This window comes from Danio rerio, chromosome 5 (genome assembly GCF_049306965.1).
Source record: "Danio rerio strain Tuebingen ecotype United States chromosome 5, GRCz12tu, whole genome shotgun sequence".
NCBI lineage: Eukaryota > Metazoa > Chordata > Actinopteri > Cypriniformes > Danionidae > Danio > Danio rerio.
Genome location: NC_133180.1, coordinates 46,649,514 through 46,665,878, shown reverse-complemented (window position 1 = coordinate 46,665,878; position 16,365 = coordinate 46,649,514). Strand labels below are relative to the sequence as shown.

General features: G+C 36.3%; 2 protein-coding genes across 2 annotated transcripts in view; one reads left to right on the top strand and one right to left on the bottom strand.

Annotated features, from left to right (window-relative positions):
• npffr2a (neuropeptide FF receptor 2a) overlaps window positions 1-16,365 on the top strand; it is a 230,925-nt gene that overhangs the window by 40,923 nt on the left and 173,637 nt on the right. The gene's annotated exons all lie outside the window — the stretch shown is intronic.
• Window positions 1-16,365, bottom strand: part of gc (GC vitamin D binding protein) — a 45,668-nt gene that overhangs the window by 28,948 nt on the left and 355 nt on the right. The window contains 4 exon segments of the mRNA NM_001002568.2: window positions 1,123-1,255; window positions 7,247-7,458; window positions 15,589-15,721; window positions 15,976-16,042. Coding sequence (NP_001002568.2) covers window positions 1,123-1,255; window positions 7,247-7,458; window positions 15,589-15,721; window positions 15,976-16,042 — 545 coding nt within the window.

Here is a 16,365-nt window from a genome sequence, read left to right as displayed (position 1 = left end):
GTGAGAGAAACAAATAAACTGCAAAGACACCAGTACAGAGCGTGGCTATCATTTTATGTAGACCAGTGACCAGTTTGAGTTTTATATATATATATATATATATATATATATATATATATATATATATATATATATATATATATATATATATATATATATATATATATACATTTTTTTTCTTTTTGTTAAACAAAAAATAGAAGATAATTTGAAGAAGGATGGAAACTGGTAAGCATTTACTTTCATAGTAAATTTCATTGTTTTTCCTACTATGAATGTCAGTGGTTACATGTTTTCAGTTTTCTTCAATTAATCTCCTTCCGTTTTCAGTAGAAATAAAATAAAACTCTGGTCTGGTTTGAAACAAGTGATTGGATTAAACTATCCCTTAAATAATAAACTTTCCTATTCATTTAATTATAGATATACAATGAAGTCTAATTGACCTATTAGGCCCATTATTAAGTTGTTTGAGCTAATTAGGATTACTGTTGAGGCCCCAAGACATTATATACAGTAATCTCTCTGTGCTTAATCAGGGACGTTGATGATTATAGAAAATCACACCATGCTATCTATATAAAAGAAGATGAAGAAAAAAAAAATCTCAACTGTGGAGCTGTTTATTCAGTGTTTAATTCCTGATCAAGGGATGTTCGGTCCAATTAAACTTTATATGATTATATATTTCAGTTATGGTGGAATTTTTTAGTAATTGGCCCCGAGTTGGAAGACAGAAATGACAACAGGGTTTGCAAAAGTAAAACCAGACGTAGAATTTTTATGTCTGTGCCGGTTCTGGCCACAACATATCAATAATTAGCTTTTTTTTTTAACCCTTTGAACACCTTTCCCTGTAATTTGGGTGCTGCTTTCTTCAGTCATGACTGTAATTATAATCATAATGTAGTCCTACAAGATGTCTCACCTGAAGCACCTCTTATGGATAGAATTATATTCAGCATCTTACTGTCTGCGTGCATGTATTTGCAAATGACAAGATGATAAAAGATAAATGATTTGCTGTAGGCCATAATAAGCATTAAACACATTAATCCAGCTTTGCCCACTCCCTCAAAGGTTACCAATAAATGCATTCAGAAATGTGTGGTTCACCCCTACCTCTTGGAAAAAACAAGAGTTTTTGACAGCAGGACGGCAGCATCTAGCAGCCATTCTCACATGGTGCTGTGTAGCATTAAGCACGAAGCCTGCTGGGATGTTTCTGTGCCTCCGAGCAAACTCATACGCATACCTGGGGGAGAGAAAATAATGAATTATGACGTCAATATGCTAAATCAAAGGCCTTCAAGACCTGAGTCATAAAGGACACGGGATATTCTGTTTCCCTGTTAGTAACATCTAATCAAAGTCAAAGCCCCTGAAATGGTTTCAAAGATTAAATCCTATCAAAACAGCACATAATCTGTATGTTTATGCATGGATGGGGATGCGTAGTCACCAAAAGATTTTATTATGAAAATGTGTTTTTATTAAATGTGTTCCTGAGATTTATTTTAGAATGGGGTGATTCATATGACTACACTGATTTAGCTTCATTATGCAAATCTTCGACAGGGAGATGTAAAGAAAGATATGAGACATGCTAAAAGAGTTCTTTTTTTACCTCCGTTTTTCTGTAAGAAAAACAAATGTTTTTACAAGACATGCTGTTTGAGTCTGATTTATATATTTGTAAAATACAGAAAACATTTACTAATGTTACAAAAGAGCCGGGACCTTATACTTTGCTCATGAGCAGGCGCAGCCATTTGGATCTCTTTGGCTCGAGACTTCTGGTTTCATTCACTTCCATTCATTTTTAAAACATTAAGACATTAAAAACAGCTAGTTATGCTGCTTGATGTTGCAAACTGATATTTTCTTTATATATTTTTATGCTTTGTCTGTATATCATGGACACACTTGTTTGTAAAGCAAGTAGTTTGACCATTTTCTGCAGTTTATTATTCCTTATCATTTCTCCCATAAGACACTGAATCAGAAATTATAAAACAATTGTGTGTGTGGGGGGGATGCATAAATACTGTAGTCCAGGAATCAGTACGAGTGTGAGATCAAGAACAGTGTGTGCACAGTGTATGCTGGGAGCAGTAGTTAATTTATATGGCATGCTTGTAGTTTTCCAGTAATCTGTTGTGTCTAGGTGACCACGCGTGATTGTTACAATTGAAGAGTTTAGATGCAAAAACTTGTAAATCCCATTTGAAATTTTCCTCTAAAATAAGCATTTTTATCAGGCTCCTGTGTGTAGGTTCAGTGGTTTTACTTTTTCAGCAGAGGATAAGTCCTTCGCATGGTCTTTAAAGTGAAATAACAAGAGGCTGAGAAAAAATTCTCATTTTCTATGGAAATTTCAGACGACACTTAGAGGTTTTTGCATCTGAACTCTTAAATTAAAATATATTTTCATGACATTTTTAGGGGAAAAATTATATATACAGTTGAAGTCAGAATTATTAGCCTCCTGAATTATTAGACCCCTGTTTATTTTTTCCCCAATTTATGTTTAACGGAGAGAAAAGCACATTTCTAAACATAATAGTTTTAATATCTCATTTCTAATAACTGATTTTTTTCATCTTTGCCATGATGACAGTGAATAATATTTTACTGGATATTTTTTAAGAATCTTCTATACATTTAAAGCCTTAATTAGGTAATTTGGGTAACTATGCAGGTTGGGGTAATTAGACAAGTTATTGTATAACGATGATTTGTTCTGACTATCGTAAAAAAAAAAAAAGGTTAAAGGGGCTAATAATTTTGATCTTAAAATGTTTTTAAAAAAAAATAAAAACTGCTTTTATTCTAGCCAAAATAACAACAAAAAAGACTTCTCCAGAAGAAAAAATATTATCAGACATACTGTGAAAATTTCCTCGCTCTGTTAAACATAATTTGGGAAATATTTAAAATAGAAAAACAAAGGGGTTAATAACATTTTATAATTATTTTTCATAATTTCATAACATTTCATTAACATTTCATAATATTTTGCTGTCATTCTGCAAATAAATGTTTAAATGATTGTAAAATAGTATTTTTTATTTTTATTTTACGATCCCACATCAGTAACAGCTTATAAAACTGAACACAAACACACCTTTTACTCAATACATGGCAAACCCAGAACTGATAATAACCACTGTATAATGTCTGTGATAATGATAAACAAACACAAAATTAACAATTGGTATGGTTATAACAATTACTAACTAAACAATTGGCTTACTGTAACACTTTAAGTTATGGTTTATGTGGACAGAAAATAAACATTTTTAGGCATAAAGCCTATAAACATGGCATAAAACATCTGCCAAAACCCAGTTCCCAACAGACCTTTATATATTTAAACTTTTATTTTTATTCCAGGCTATGTTCATCCTAACTGAATATATTAAATAACAGTTTAATTTTACAAAGAGCTCTAGTCTGATAAGAAGCTGCTTGGGTTGAGTGGGTTTGGTTTTAGAGGAGGCTGGTGGTCGATGAAAGGGTACTTGATTTGAACTAATGGGAGTAGGAATAAAAAAGACATACTGTAGCACTATTCTACACAATCTTTACAAATTGTAGAGAGCGGGTTATAAGCCAAATCTACTTATCCTTTACCAGAAAATCCTTTGCAATTTAATGTTTCATCCTTTTTTTTGTGCACATAAAGCACCTTTTGATGTATAGAGTTGTTTTCCTCTGCTGAAATCCGCTTAAGTGAATCCACAACACACACTCATCTGTTTCACTACTAATGCAACCAAGGGCCTTGACGGCCAAAAAAGCAATTAACACTCCCTAAGAGGTGCAATATTTTTATTTTATTTAAATTATTTATTTGTTTTCAGGTCTGAGGCCTCTTAAGTGCTAATGAAGACAAAATAATTTTGTATCATTGCTAAAAGCGGCTTTGAATATAAGTTTTGACTATGAAGCCTCCCCTGAGGCAAACAAGAACAACAAGCAATTATCACCTCCACCTGTCTATTAGGCCCAAATGTCTTTCTTAGGCAAAAAATCATGTTCAACAAAAAAGGTTATATTGTCTCTTCCATGGTAAAATCGTAAAACATGATGGGATTCATTTTTAAATGAACTCCCAGTAGAGCGGTAGAGACACTTGATACTGAAAGTAGGCTATTACAAATGACAAACATCAGAAGCTAAATGTGCCACTAGAATTGCTTTTAGGAAGGGCTCTTGTAGGACCAGGAATTAATGCAGGACATTAGGGAGCACTACATGTAAACTTTATTGTGTAAACTTACAGCTCCAAGCAAGCAAATATCCCACAGATCATTCATGTTCAGACTGAAATTAGTTTTTTTTTTTTTTTTTCCTTGCCATACACAACACTGTGTAAAACTCTACAGATCCTCAAAATTGTTCAATGTCAGAAGAATGGTCCTCGAGAGTAAAATAAAACTGTAAAAAAAAATGCTGTAATGTATTACATGGAAAATCTCACAACTTGATAACTCCAACAAATAAATCAAAAGGACTGCACAAGTTAATAAAATGATGGTATGCACTACTATTATCTTTAAATATGATAACACAAAAACATATTTAAATTTCTAGTCTACAAGTTTTGAGCATCTCTATGTGACTAAATTCAGTTCACTTTTTCTGTTTTCATTTTATTAGCAACCCTAAAATTTTCCACATCACTTTTTGTCAAAAAAAAAAAGGAAAGTAAAAAAGGGTACATCCATTATGATATATGCTCCAATAAATTTTCATTCATTAATTAACCTTCAGCTTAGTCTCTATTTTAGAGGTTGTCACATCGGAATGAACCGCCGACTATTGCAGCATAAGTTTTACGAAGCGGATGCCCTTCCAGCTGCAACCCAGTACTGGGAAACACCCATACACAGTCATTCTTGGCCAATTTGGTTTATTCAATTCACTTACGCCACATGTCTTTGGACTGTGGGGGAAACCAGTGTCAGTGTCAGTCTCACTTCTGTGTTTGTTTTCCTCATGTGACTTTTACCATGTACTCCTTTGTTCTGTTTTTCCGCCATGTCATCATGTTCATCATCTCCACCTGTGTCTCACCCCTGTATGTAATCTGTTTAATCATCCCCTGTGTATTTATAGTCCTGTGTGTCATTGAGTCATGGTCCGGTATTTGCTAAGTTGATGTTTGTCTTCACCCCTTGTTCTTCCTGTGTTTATCTCTGTAAGTGTTATCAACAAATATACGTGTTTTGATAATCCTTAGATCCTGTGCCTTCCTGTTGTGAATCCAGGTGTTACAACCGGAGCACCCGGTGGAAACCCACACGAACAATGGCGAGAACATGCAAACTCCACACAGGAATGCCAACTGACCCAGCTGGGACTCGAACCATTGACTTTCTTTCTGTGAGGCGACAGCACTACCTACTGATTCATAGTGACCCCACAAATAAATTGTACTGTTGACATTTTGATTTTAACACAGCAACTTTTATCGACATTTGTGGTTTTCTGTATCAGTATTTGTGTCACAGATATAACAGAAAATTTGCTGACAGCTCATTACCTGTATTTCTAAAGTAAATTATTAACTCGGCCAAGATGTCATTTTAAATTACAAAAAAAAAAAAAACAAACAAACAAAAAAAAAACACTTAATTGTTTTAACTTGAGAAGATGTGAGAGCGGGCGAGGCAGTGGCGCAGTTGGTAGTCGCCCTACAGCGTCGCTGGTTCGAACCTCGGCTCCGTTGGCGTTTCTGTGTGGAGTTTACATGTTCTCCCTGCCTTCGCGTGGGTTTCCTCCGGGTCCTCCGGTTTCCCCCACAGTCCAAAGACATGTGGTACAGGTGAATTGGGTAGGCTAAATTTTCCGTAGTGTATGAGTGTGTGTGTGAATGTGTGTGTGGATGTTTCCCAGAGATGGGTTGCAGCTGAAAGGGCATCCGCTGCGTAAAAACTTGCTGGATAAGTTGGCAGTTCATTCCTCTGTGGCGACCCTGGATTAATAAAGGGGCTAAGCCGACAAGAAAATGAATGAATGAATGAGATGTGAGAGCAGAAATAATAAGAAGAAATCTAAAAGTATAAAGAAAGAAAGAAAGAAAGAAAGAAAGAAAGAAAGAAAAATGACAGTGTAGTAAACATACAGTATGTAGGGTTGAGATGCCAAAAGTGCTGTCTGATATTATCTTCTAAAATTTTAATTTTTCGACGGCTCCTGGATACGGTTATTACACTTTTATAGCGACAAAAAAATCCTTTTAACATGAAACCCCTCAACATAAACACAGGAAAATGCTTATTATTAAGTGCAGTTTATTTATAAACTACTTTTAAGAGGATCACATGCTTCTGATTGTTCACGACTGGTCTGCTTTAGCTAACGCTTGATTCACTAATCTGATGATTCTTAACTCACTATAAATAACTAGAGTTTCTTATCTTAATATGTTCACGTTAAAGAACATCCCCCTCCCCCCTCTCTTTTGTAGGTTGGGCGACACAGTAGTCCAGTGATTAGCACTGTCGCCTCATAGCAAAAATGCCTCTGGTTAAACTCCCTAATAAACCAGGTAAAATTTCTGTGCAGAGTTTGCTCAATCTCCCCGGGTTCTCTGGTTTCCTCTGATAGTCCAAAAAACTTGCTACCTAAGTAAATAAGCATACCAAATTGGCATCATAGTCAAGTTTTTAGCAAATCACATATCTTCTTAGCCATCCCTATAACTGCCATTAGCCAGAAATAAGTCGGGGGAGTTCATCGAGAACTACCTGAGCTCAAACTCTCCTCTCTCCCTGCTAATGGAAGGGAGCCCAGGGCTCGAGGATCTTATAAGCTTAGGGCTTTCTCCTGGGACACCATGCCAAACATGCTTATTACCAATCATCAGCGAGTGTGAGCTTTTGAAAGAAGAAAATACTTAGAGGCTTTTGCATCTGAACACAATATTTGCTTAACTTCTTGAAGAACAGTTTCACATTGTTAAATCCTAACACATGAGAATCACTGCTATAAACGAAACAGACTATCAGGCCAGAAAGAACTGGCAGACTATAGGTTGTCAAAACAAACAATTTGTATACATGAATATCACACAGCTTCAGTTCAAAAGCTTTGGTCCTCTAGCTTCAGAGCCAAAGTTATTGTTGTTGTTGTTTTTTGGTCAGTATGGCTAACAAAGAGATGCTGTCATAATTCATTAGACTGAAATGGAAAATTAGTTTGTGCATGCAAATGACTCTAATGGGACAAATCTCACCTGACAGCATACTGCTTCTCATCTTTGGTGTACTCTGCGCAGATCTCTTCATTTGTGGGCTCCAGCAGGGAGGGCAGTTCATCTGCAGAGTAGCGAAGTGAAGCCAGACAAAGTTTCCTCTCATGACCCTGAAGTGTGCAGCACTGCTCAATGCCTGGATGCTTGGGGAATGGAGAGTCTTTTCTGCATGATTTCTCTGAGATCTCTGTAGCCTTGAAAAGAGGTTATTGTAAATACAAAGCAATCAACACAACACAAAAGCAGGGGGCACAGAAAACAGCCTGCAGTCAAACTGGCTAAATGAACAACTAGGCTACCCTGTGTGTGACATCTATTATGTGTTAAAAATCCATGTAGGATAGTTTCTCTGGGATTTATAATAAAAAGATATGTCCCGCAGGGGATTCATTTTGCATGTTTAAATGAATTTATGAATGTTCTGAGACAATCACATACATCATAAATGGCCATCCAATGTGAGCTCTTCAGTGGTTGAAGCCCATTAAAATAGTCCTTGGATTTAGAATTGCAAATGCAATGTGAGCAATCAGTAAGTTCAGATGAGTACATTCTGCTTGAGTAATTATTTTTTAATGACATGAATGTAAGCTGTCCCCAGGGAAAGACACTGATACAATGAATGGAGCGGCGAGCAACTGTGCGCCCACACAAACTAACACAAGCTGTAATTAATTTGCATTGATGTGTGCAGCGGATTGGGCCTGGAACTGACAAATATGATCACTAAAATCTATTTGAGTTTTGGAGGAATTGCCTCCAGTCAGGATGCTTGTTATTACACATATTAAAACAGAGATGTATTTGCATTTAAAACAGAAGAGGTTTTCCATTGAAAACAAAACCTGCCTTTAAGAAACAGCACACCACAGCATGTAAATGGATTAATGCGATACATATTCCAAAATGCTTATTCTGTAAACGCGTCTTCTACCGCAGGCTGGGAATAGCCTTGGCTGATGAATTTATAGAATCTACTTAAAAATAGAGAGTATGGTGTTGTGAAAAAGTTTTTGACCCCTAATTAATTGTTTTGCATTGTTTGTTTTGCATGTTAGGGCTTTGTTTTGAATTTAGTTTTCTCTTAAAAATAAAACTCTTCATTTAAAAAAAAAAAAAAAAAAGGCATGATGTGTTTACTTTTGCTAACTTTGAGCAATATTTCAATTTGTTTAATGATAAATTTATGAATTGTTAAATGATCTCCCTGTGCTCGGGTCGGTTTCCTCCGAGTGCTCCGGTTTCCCCCACAATCCACAGACATGCGCTATAGGTGGATTGAAAAAACTAAATTAGTTTATGTGTAACACATAGTATATGTGTAAATGGATGTTTCCCAGTACTGGGTTACGGCTGGAAGGGCATCTGCTGTGGCGACCCCTCATGAAAAAAGGAACTAAGCCAGAGGAAAATGAATGAATGAGTGTTTAATGATGAAAATTGCAATGCATATTGTTGTGTGTATAGAGTGGCAATCATATTTCATATTTAATATTAGTGACTTTTATATTTCTTTTGGCATTTTTTTTTATTTTTTTACTTTTGTTGAGGAAAGTTTTCTGGATTAGCAATATGGTTTAGTGGCTATTGCCAGTTCTTATTTAATGTTATATTGGCAATAAAGAACAAGAATCAATTACAAGGAATTAGATTTGGAAATGTATGTCAAGAGTAGGCACACAAAGAGTCTGCACTCACAGAAATCCGCAGATTTACGCAGATTTTTAGCCTATTATTGAGTCCATGTATTTACTTGTGTAAATTTGTGCAAGTTTATATTTACTCAGTTTTTAAATTCATTTCACTAATATTATTGTGATATAATAATAATAATAATAATGCTAAATGTTCATTTGATTTATTTACATGACTGTTTTTAACGGTATAGGTTCTGTCTTTTAGTAGAGATATTATTTGAGAAACTTGCTGTGTTTATTAAATAAGGGCATCTTATTGGATTTGCATTTTAAACATTAAAAGTTTAAAATGTATTATTAATTATTTCATATATTAAGTTTTTAGTTATGATACTTTTAAAATGATTCAGCATAAATCCACAGATTTTTTTCAAAATTTTCAGCAGAAATAGCAAAATTTGTCCGCAGATTCTGTCTGACCCAGTTATAAGGCAGAATTAAACTCAGCTCAGTGTATAAGAACGTTTGTGCTAGTAGCTGTGCCATAATCGTAATATATATATATATATATATATATATATATATATATATATATATATATATATATATATATATATATATATATATATATATATATATATATATATATATATATACCAGCTTGAATTTTACTTTTGTCCAAAATTACAATAATGATGCTTAAAATAATTAGTACACAATACATGTAGTCCTTGGTGCCACAGTGGCTCAGTGGTTAGCACTGTCACCTCCCAGTAAGAAGGTTGCTGGTTCCTCAGGTCGCGTGGGTTTCCTCCGGGTGTTCAGGTTTCCCCCACAGTCCAAAAACATGTGCTCTATAGAATTATAATCTAATAGAATTGAATAAACTTAATTGTCTGTAGTGTATCTGTGTGAATGGGTGTGTATGGATGTTATCCAGTACTGCGTTACAACTGTAGGGCATCTGCTGTGTAAAATATATGCTGGATAAGTTGGTGGTTCATTCAGCTGTGGCGACCCCTGATAAAAAAAGAGACTAAGCCAAATAAAAATGAATACATGTGTTCCTTTGGCAATAAAAATCAATTGGAACAAATAGCTGGAATTAGATTTGTAAATGTCATGAGGCAACTCATCTCAGTATGTCAGTTTGTGCTAGTAGCTGTGCCAGAATCATAAACATGCTTTTATACCAGCTAGAATTTTACTTTTGTCCAAAATGATGATAATGATAATTAAAATAATTAGTCCACAATACACGTGGTCCTGCAAATATGTTCTTTTATCAGGATAGCTTTATAAATGGCTTAAGTGTGCACTGATCATCTCAGCTAAATTTTTGGCCTCATTCCGTCATGTGTGTAAACGCATCATCCTGCCTACTGTTGGTTTATTGAAGTGCATGTGCAATGTGTGAAGAGTTTTAAGAGCGTCCTCACAGAGCAAATGCTTTACAGTTAGGGTGCAAAAGATATATCCAAAACTCAGATAATGTCTTTCTTTAAGAATAAAATGTGTTTTCATCTTGTGCAGCAGAAGCCAAAATGCTGCATCCTGAGATGCTAATATGTGAGCTGCAAGTTTCCTGTTGATATGCTTCAGTACATTTTATTTATTAATTTTTTCAACATAATAATAAAAAATGAAATTAAATGCTTTGAGTTAGTTGCACAAAATATGACATGCTGATGTAAGAAATGTTTTGTACTAAATGGATTGTTCACCCTAAAATAAAATTACCTAATTTTTACCCTGCCTTATGTGGCTTTTATTTGAGTTTTTTATTCTTATGTTCAAAACAAATGCAGACATTTTTAAAAATGCTTTTAGCTGGCTCCCATTTACTTCCATAGCTGACAAAAATAGCTCCCAGCATTTTCCAAAATACTTTGTTTTTTTGCTCAACAGAAACTCAAATAGGTTTTTTAACGAAGTGATAGGTGAGCAAATGATTGCTCAATTTGCATTTTTTCTGTGTAAACTATTGCTTTAATAACATATTAATCAGTTTACTTGCATTTCCAGGATTTGGTTTGCATGCAAACTGGGAAAATGCATTATTTTAATAAGCTAATTAGTTTGTCATATTTTTGTTGGTGTGCATGTAAACATGCTCACTGTCAAATGAGTCTGATTTGAGTTGACAGCCACTGCAATGGTCTGGATAACAAACCACTAATGTACTTACAGAATGAAAAGATGCTTATTGACAGAGGCATATGAAAATAATATAATTAGATTAGTTGTAGCTGGTTATGAAGGTTGAGCCTGAGAGATTCAGCAGGATGAGCTTAATATAGTCAGACATAATAAAAAGTACAACATGTCAATAAGAAGACCATCAAGAGTGAAAGGTTTCTGACAAGATGGGCCATGTGAGTGAGAGATGCAATTAAGTTAACAACCTCTAGAATTTGCACAGCAATTTAGAATGCGAGCACGAGTCTATTTGAGAAAGACTTGAGATATGTTGTGCTACATCTAGCATGTGATTCAGCTCCAGTTTCTGTGCCTTCGAAAGCACTGTCTGGAAGTAACTGATACAGGCTGTGTAAATTAGCATATCCCACATTTAGCTACGGAACCATTCTGTATCTTAATGGGTTCAGCCATCATTAACTCTTGCACTTTTAGATTTAAATTCGCTTGTATGCATTTAACTTCCAAGATGGCGGCGCGTGCACACGCTGCGGCTTCTCTCTCTCAGCAGGATTAACGCACGCAAAGCTCCGGGCCCTGACAACATCCCAGGTCGTGTACTGAGAGACTGTGCATCAGAACTCACTAATGTCTTCACAGACATTTTTAACATCTCTCTAACCCAGGCTGTTGTCCCCACCTGTTTTAAAGCCACTACCATCATTCCGGTCCCAAAAAACTCATCTCCCTCCTGCTTTAATGACTACCGTCCAATTGCACTGACTCCTATCATCATGAAGTGCTTTGAACGGCTTGTTATGCAGCACATCAAGTCTGTCCTCCCCCCCTCCCTGGACCCGTTTCAATTTGCTTATCGGCCCAACCGCTCGGCTGATGATGCCATCTCCACTGCACTTCACACAGCACTCACACATCTGGACAAAAAAGACTCCTGCGTCCGTATGCTGTTCATAGACTTCAGTTCAGCATTCAACACTATCATCCCCCAACAGCTCTCTCAAAAACTGCTCCAGCTGGGGCTGAACACCTCTCTGTGTAACTGGCTGCTGGATTTTCTCACTGGAAGACCACAAGCAGTACGGGCCGGCAGTAACACATCAAGCACCATCACTTTAAACACTGGGGCCCCTCAGGGATGTGTTCTGAGCCCTATCCTCTTCACCCTGCTCACTCATGACTGTGCACCATCACACAACTCCAATCTGTTCATCAAGTTTGCGGATGACACAACTGTGGTGGGTCTCATCAACAAAAACGATGAGGAAAACTACAGAAGTGAGGTGAGCCGTCTGGCCGAGTGGTGCAGAGACAACAATCTCTTTTTGAATGTGGAGAAGACGAAAGAGATTGTTGTTGACTTCAGGAAAGAGCACACTCTCCATGCTCCCCTGACCATCAACGGTGCGACTGTGGAGCGTGTGAGCGTGTGAGCGTGTGTACACATCACTGAGGATCTCTCCTGGACCAAAAACTCCACTGCACTGGCCAAAAAATCACAGCAGCGTCTCTACTTCCTCCGCAAACTCAAAAGAGCAAGAGCACCAGCCCCAATCATGTACACCTTCTACAGAGGCACTATTGAGAGCATCCTGACCAGCTGCATCACTGTGTGGTTTGGAACCTGCAATGCATCCTGCAGGAAAACACTTCAACGCATAGTGAGAACAGCTGAGAAGATCATTGGTGTCTCTCTCCCCTCCCTTCAGGACATTTACAGCACACGTCTTACCCGTAAAGCCCTCTGCATAACAGCAGATGCCACCCACCCAATGCACAGCTTCTTCAGTCTGCTGCCATCAGGGAGGAGACTGCGCAGTCTCCAGGCCAGGACCAACAGACTGAAAGACAGCTTCATCCATCAGGCTGTCAGGAAGCTGAACTCTCTCCCAGCTCTGCTCCCCGCTCCCTCCCCACGCACCTCCTCCCCTCGCACCTCTGGACTCTGACACACACACACACACACACACACACACACACACACACACACACACACACACACACACTCATCTGCACTGGTCACTTTATGCAGACACATATACTACCTCCCAATATGTCACTGTCACTTTATCACAATTATCATGTTTACAAGTTCTTTTTGCACTATACTGTTTTTTATCTGCACAACTCTGGTTTACTTTGCACTCATTGCTATATGCCCTTAATGTCACTGTATTGTTTACAATTTTTTTTATTACATATGTATATTTCTTAGACCACATTTATGTGCAATGTATATACTGTAAATTTTCTAAATTTTCTTTTTTTCTTAAACCCTACTATTTTTTATATATATATTTTATATTAATGTTAAGCACCTTGGGTCTGAGAGTAACGCAATTTCGATTCTCTGTATGTCTTGTACATGTGGCTGAATTGACAATAAAGCTGACTTTGACTTTGACTTTGACTTATCTTTTGGACTTCTCACTTCACATTTTGCTTGTTTAATCTAAGGAACTTAAATCCTGTGTTATCTTGTTTCACTTTACACCAGGGTTAGCAGTTTGAAGATGTCGCACTGCTTTAGTATTCTTATTTGCATATTCATGAGATCACTAATATTGATAAAAAAAAAAAATAGTGCTAGCTACGTTAATCCAGTTTAGCTTTTTATGCAAAAGGAAAGGCAAATAATATGGTCTTGTGCTGGCTGTCATTGTCCAAGATTTAATTCTTTTTCTCTCATATGCTTCATGGAACTACGCACTGTTGCATAAAAGTTTCTGTGATTGCACAAAAGAGTGCATTTATGAATGTTTAATGAAGTCAGGACTGTGTCGTTTTATCTTTCTTTGAGGGGCGCTCAATTCTGAAAACAGTTGTCATGTGACTAATCACTTATCAAAGGCAACAGGCAAAATATAAGAGCAATTTCATGCTTTTCAGACCACTCCAAAAAGAAACCAGTCAATGGTAAAACGTCTGTTATAATATAATGAAATTTATGTAACTTGAATTATTTTTTTATTTTTTTTTATTTTTTGTCAAAATACTTGAAAGGCATTGGTGATTCTCCTTGTTTTGGGCTTTCATAACCAAAATAGTTACAGCTTTTACCAACATAAGCCAGAAAAACATGTCCTCTTTGTAATTATTATTTTTTTTTAACTGTAGGTAAGTTTGCAACTACATGTCAACTACCAGGGTAACATTTTAGATTGTCACAATCCCCACTCTAAACTACTAACATATTAGCTTAAAATATTCAAATATTAACAGTTTTATTGTACCTATAAAGTATGACTTATTCTAAAGTATGACTTATTCTCTAAATTGGCACAGTGGGTAGCGCTGTCGCCTCACAGCAGGATGGTTGGTGGTTCGAGCCTCAGCTGGGTCATTTCTGTGTGGAGTTTGGATGTTCTCCCGATAGACATGCGGTAGGTGAATTTTCATTCATTCATTCATTTTCTTGTCGGCTCAGTCCCTTTATCAATCCAATGTCGCCACAGCGGAATGAACCACCAACTTATCCAGCAAGTTTTAACGCAACCCTGCCTCTGGGAAACATCCACACACACACACACTCATACACTATGGACAATTTAGCCTACCCAATTCACCTGTACCGCATGTCTTTGGACTGTGGGGGAAACCGGAGCACCCGGAGGAAACCCACGCGAAGGCAGGGAGAACATGCAAACTCCACACAGAAACGCCAACTGAGCCGAGGTTCAAACCAGCAACCTTCTTGCTGTGAGGCGACAGCACTACCTACTGCGCCACTGCCTCGCCTGTAGGTGAATTTGCATTTATGGATGTTTCCTAGTGATGGGTTGCAGCTGGAAGGGCATCTGCTGCGTAAAACATATGTTGGATAAGTTAGTGGTTCATTCCGCTGTGGCGACCCCTGATTAATAAAGGGACTAAGCCAGAAAGAAAATGAATGTATTCTACATTCCTAATTTTACATGTTGCTAAAACCAACTACTACCTAATAATGAACAAATAATTAATAGTTTTCTTTTTATAGCTAAAAGTTGTGTATGTAATGGTTTGTTTATAGTGTGAACTGTGCTTTAAACTGAAGTGTTACAATAATTTTAGGTTAGGTTTAGTAAAATGATCTAATTATCAGTTGCAGATCGTCTGTTAGTAAAGTACCAAAATAAAGTGTTATCATAAAATACCCTGAGAGTCTATTAATACTGCGAGCTGACAAACAATTACTTAGTCAACAAAATGACTAAAGGAAGCCATCAAAGTGAAGTATCACCAAAAAGGTGAAGCTAATCTTTGTAAATTGCCTGATTAGCACTGTTGTGTTTCTTTTTTCATTAAAAGCATTGCCAATTCTATTCCAAAATGACAAGTGAGAAATGTTAGACAAATGTGATCCTAACACAGGCTTATTATAAAGATGATAATCCAGCATTTTAAGGTTGAGAATGCTGTGAAACTCTTCTTTTGTTGTTTATGTCTGTTCATAATAGATGTGTATTGGAAATAACCTTTATATGAATGGAGTTCAGCTGGTCGATAAATTGTGCTCAGCCACAAAATGTGTCTTAGAGGTCAAACACTTACTCCTTTGTCATAGCAGTCAGGACTGGCATCATCTTTGCAGCATTTTTCTGCGAGCGTGGTCATTTCATCTGCCACACAGTTCACCTCCTCAAATGTGCCATTCGGGAACTTCTGACTGTAGAGGACAGTGACCCTGCAGGGGGAAAGTATGGGCAAATAGTTATGTAAGCATGTACACACAGTTTACATTTATTAAAGAAAAAAAATATATAAATAAATAAATAAATAAAAATAAACTTTATGAAACAAACTTCACAGACAGATATTTTTCACAGTATGAAGCAAATATTAATAAAATATTAATATAATAAAAATAATAATAAAAATGTATATCCACAAACTGTGGGTGTACTTTATAAATCCTTGAATAACAAAATGTATACTTGCATTTCTTTGAATTTTTCAATTCCAATGACTTGGAGGTCTTGACAAACCTTTTCTTTGGTATAGGTGCCTGTATAGATACAAAAATAAATAAATAAATAAATAAATGCAAATCTAAATAGGCACACAATAACATAACAACATTAATCAACCCTTTCATATAGCTGTAATTTAAGTACCACCTGAAATGTTCTTCTAACATGAACATTTTTCCAACATCACCTTCCTTACTTTAAAGGCAATGGAACAAACTTATTCATCATCATAAATCTGAAATAACTGAACCTACACACAGGTCTGCCTGACAAGTGCTCATTTTAAAAGAACATTTCACATGGCTCTTAGTGGCTTTTGCATCTGAACTCTTCATTTTCTATTTCTTTTTTTAGTGCA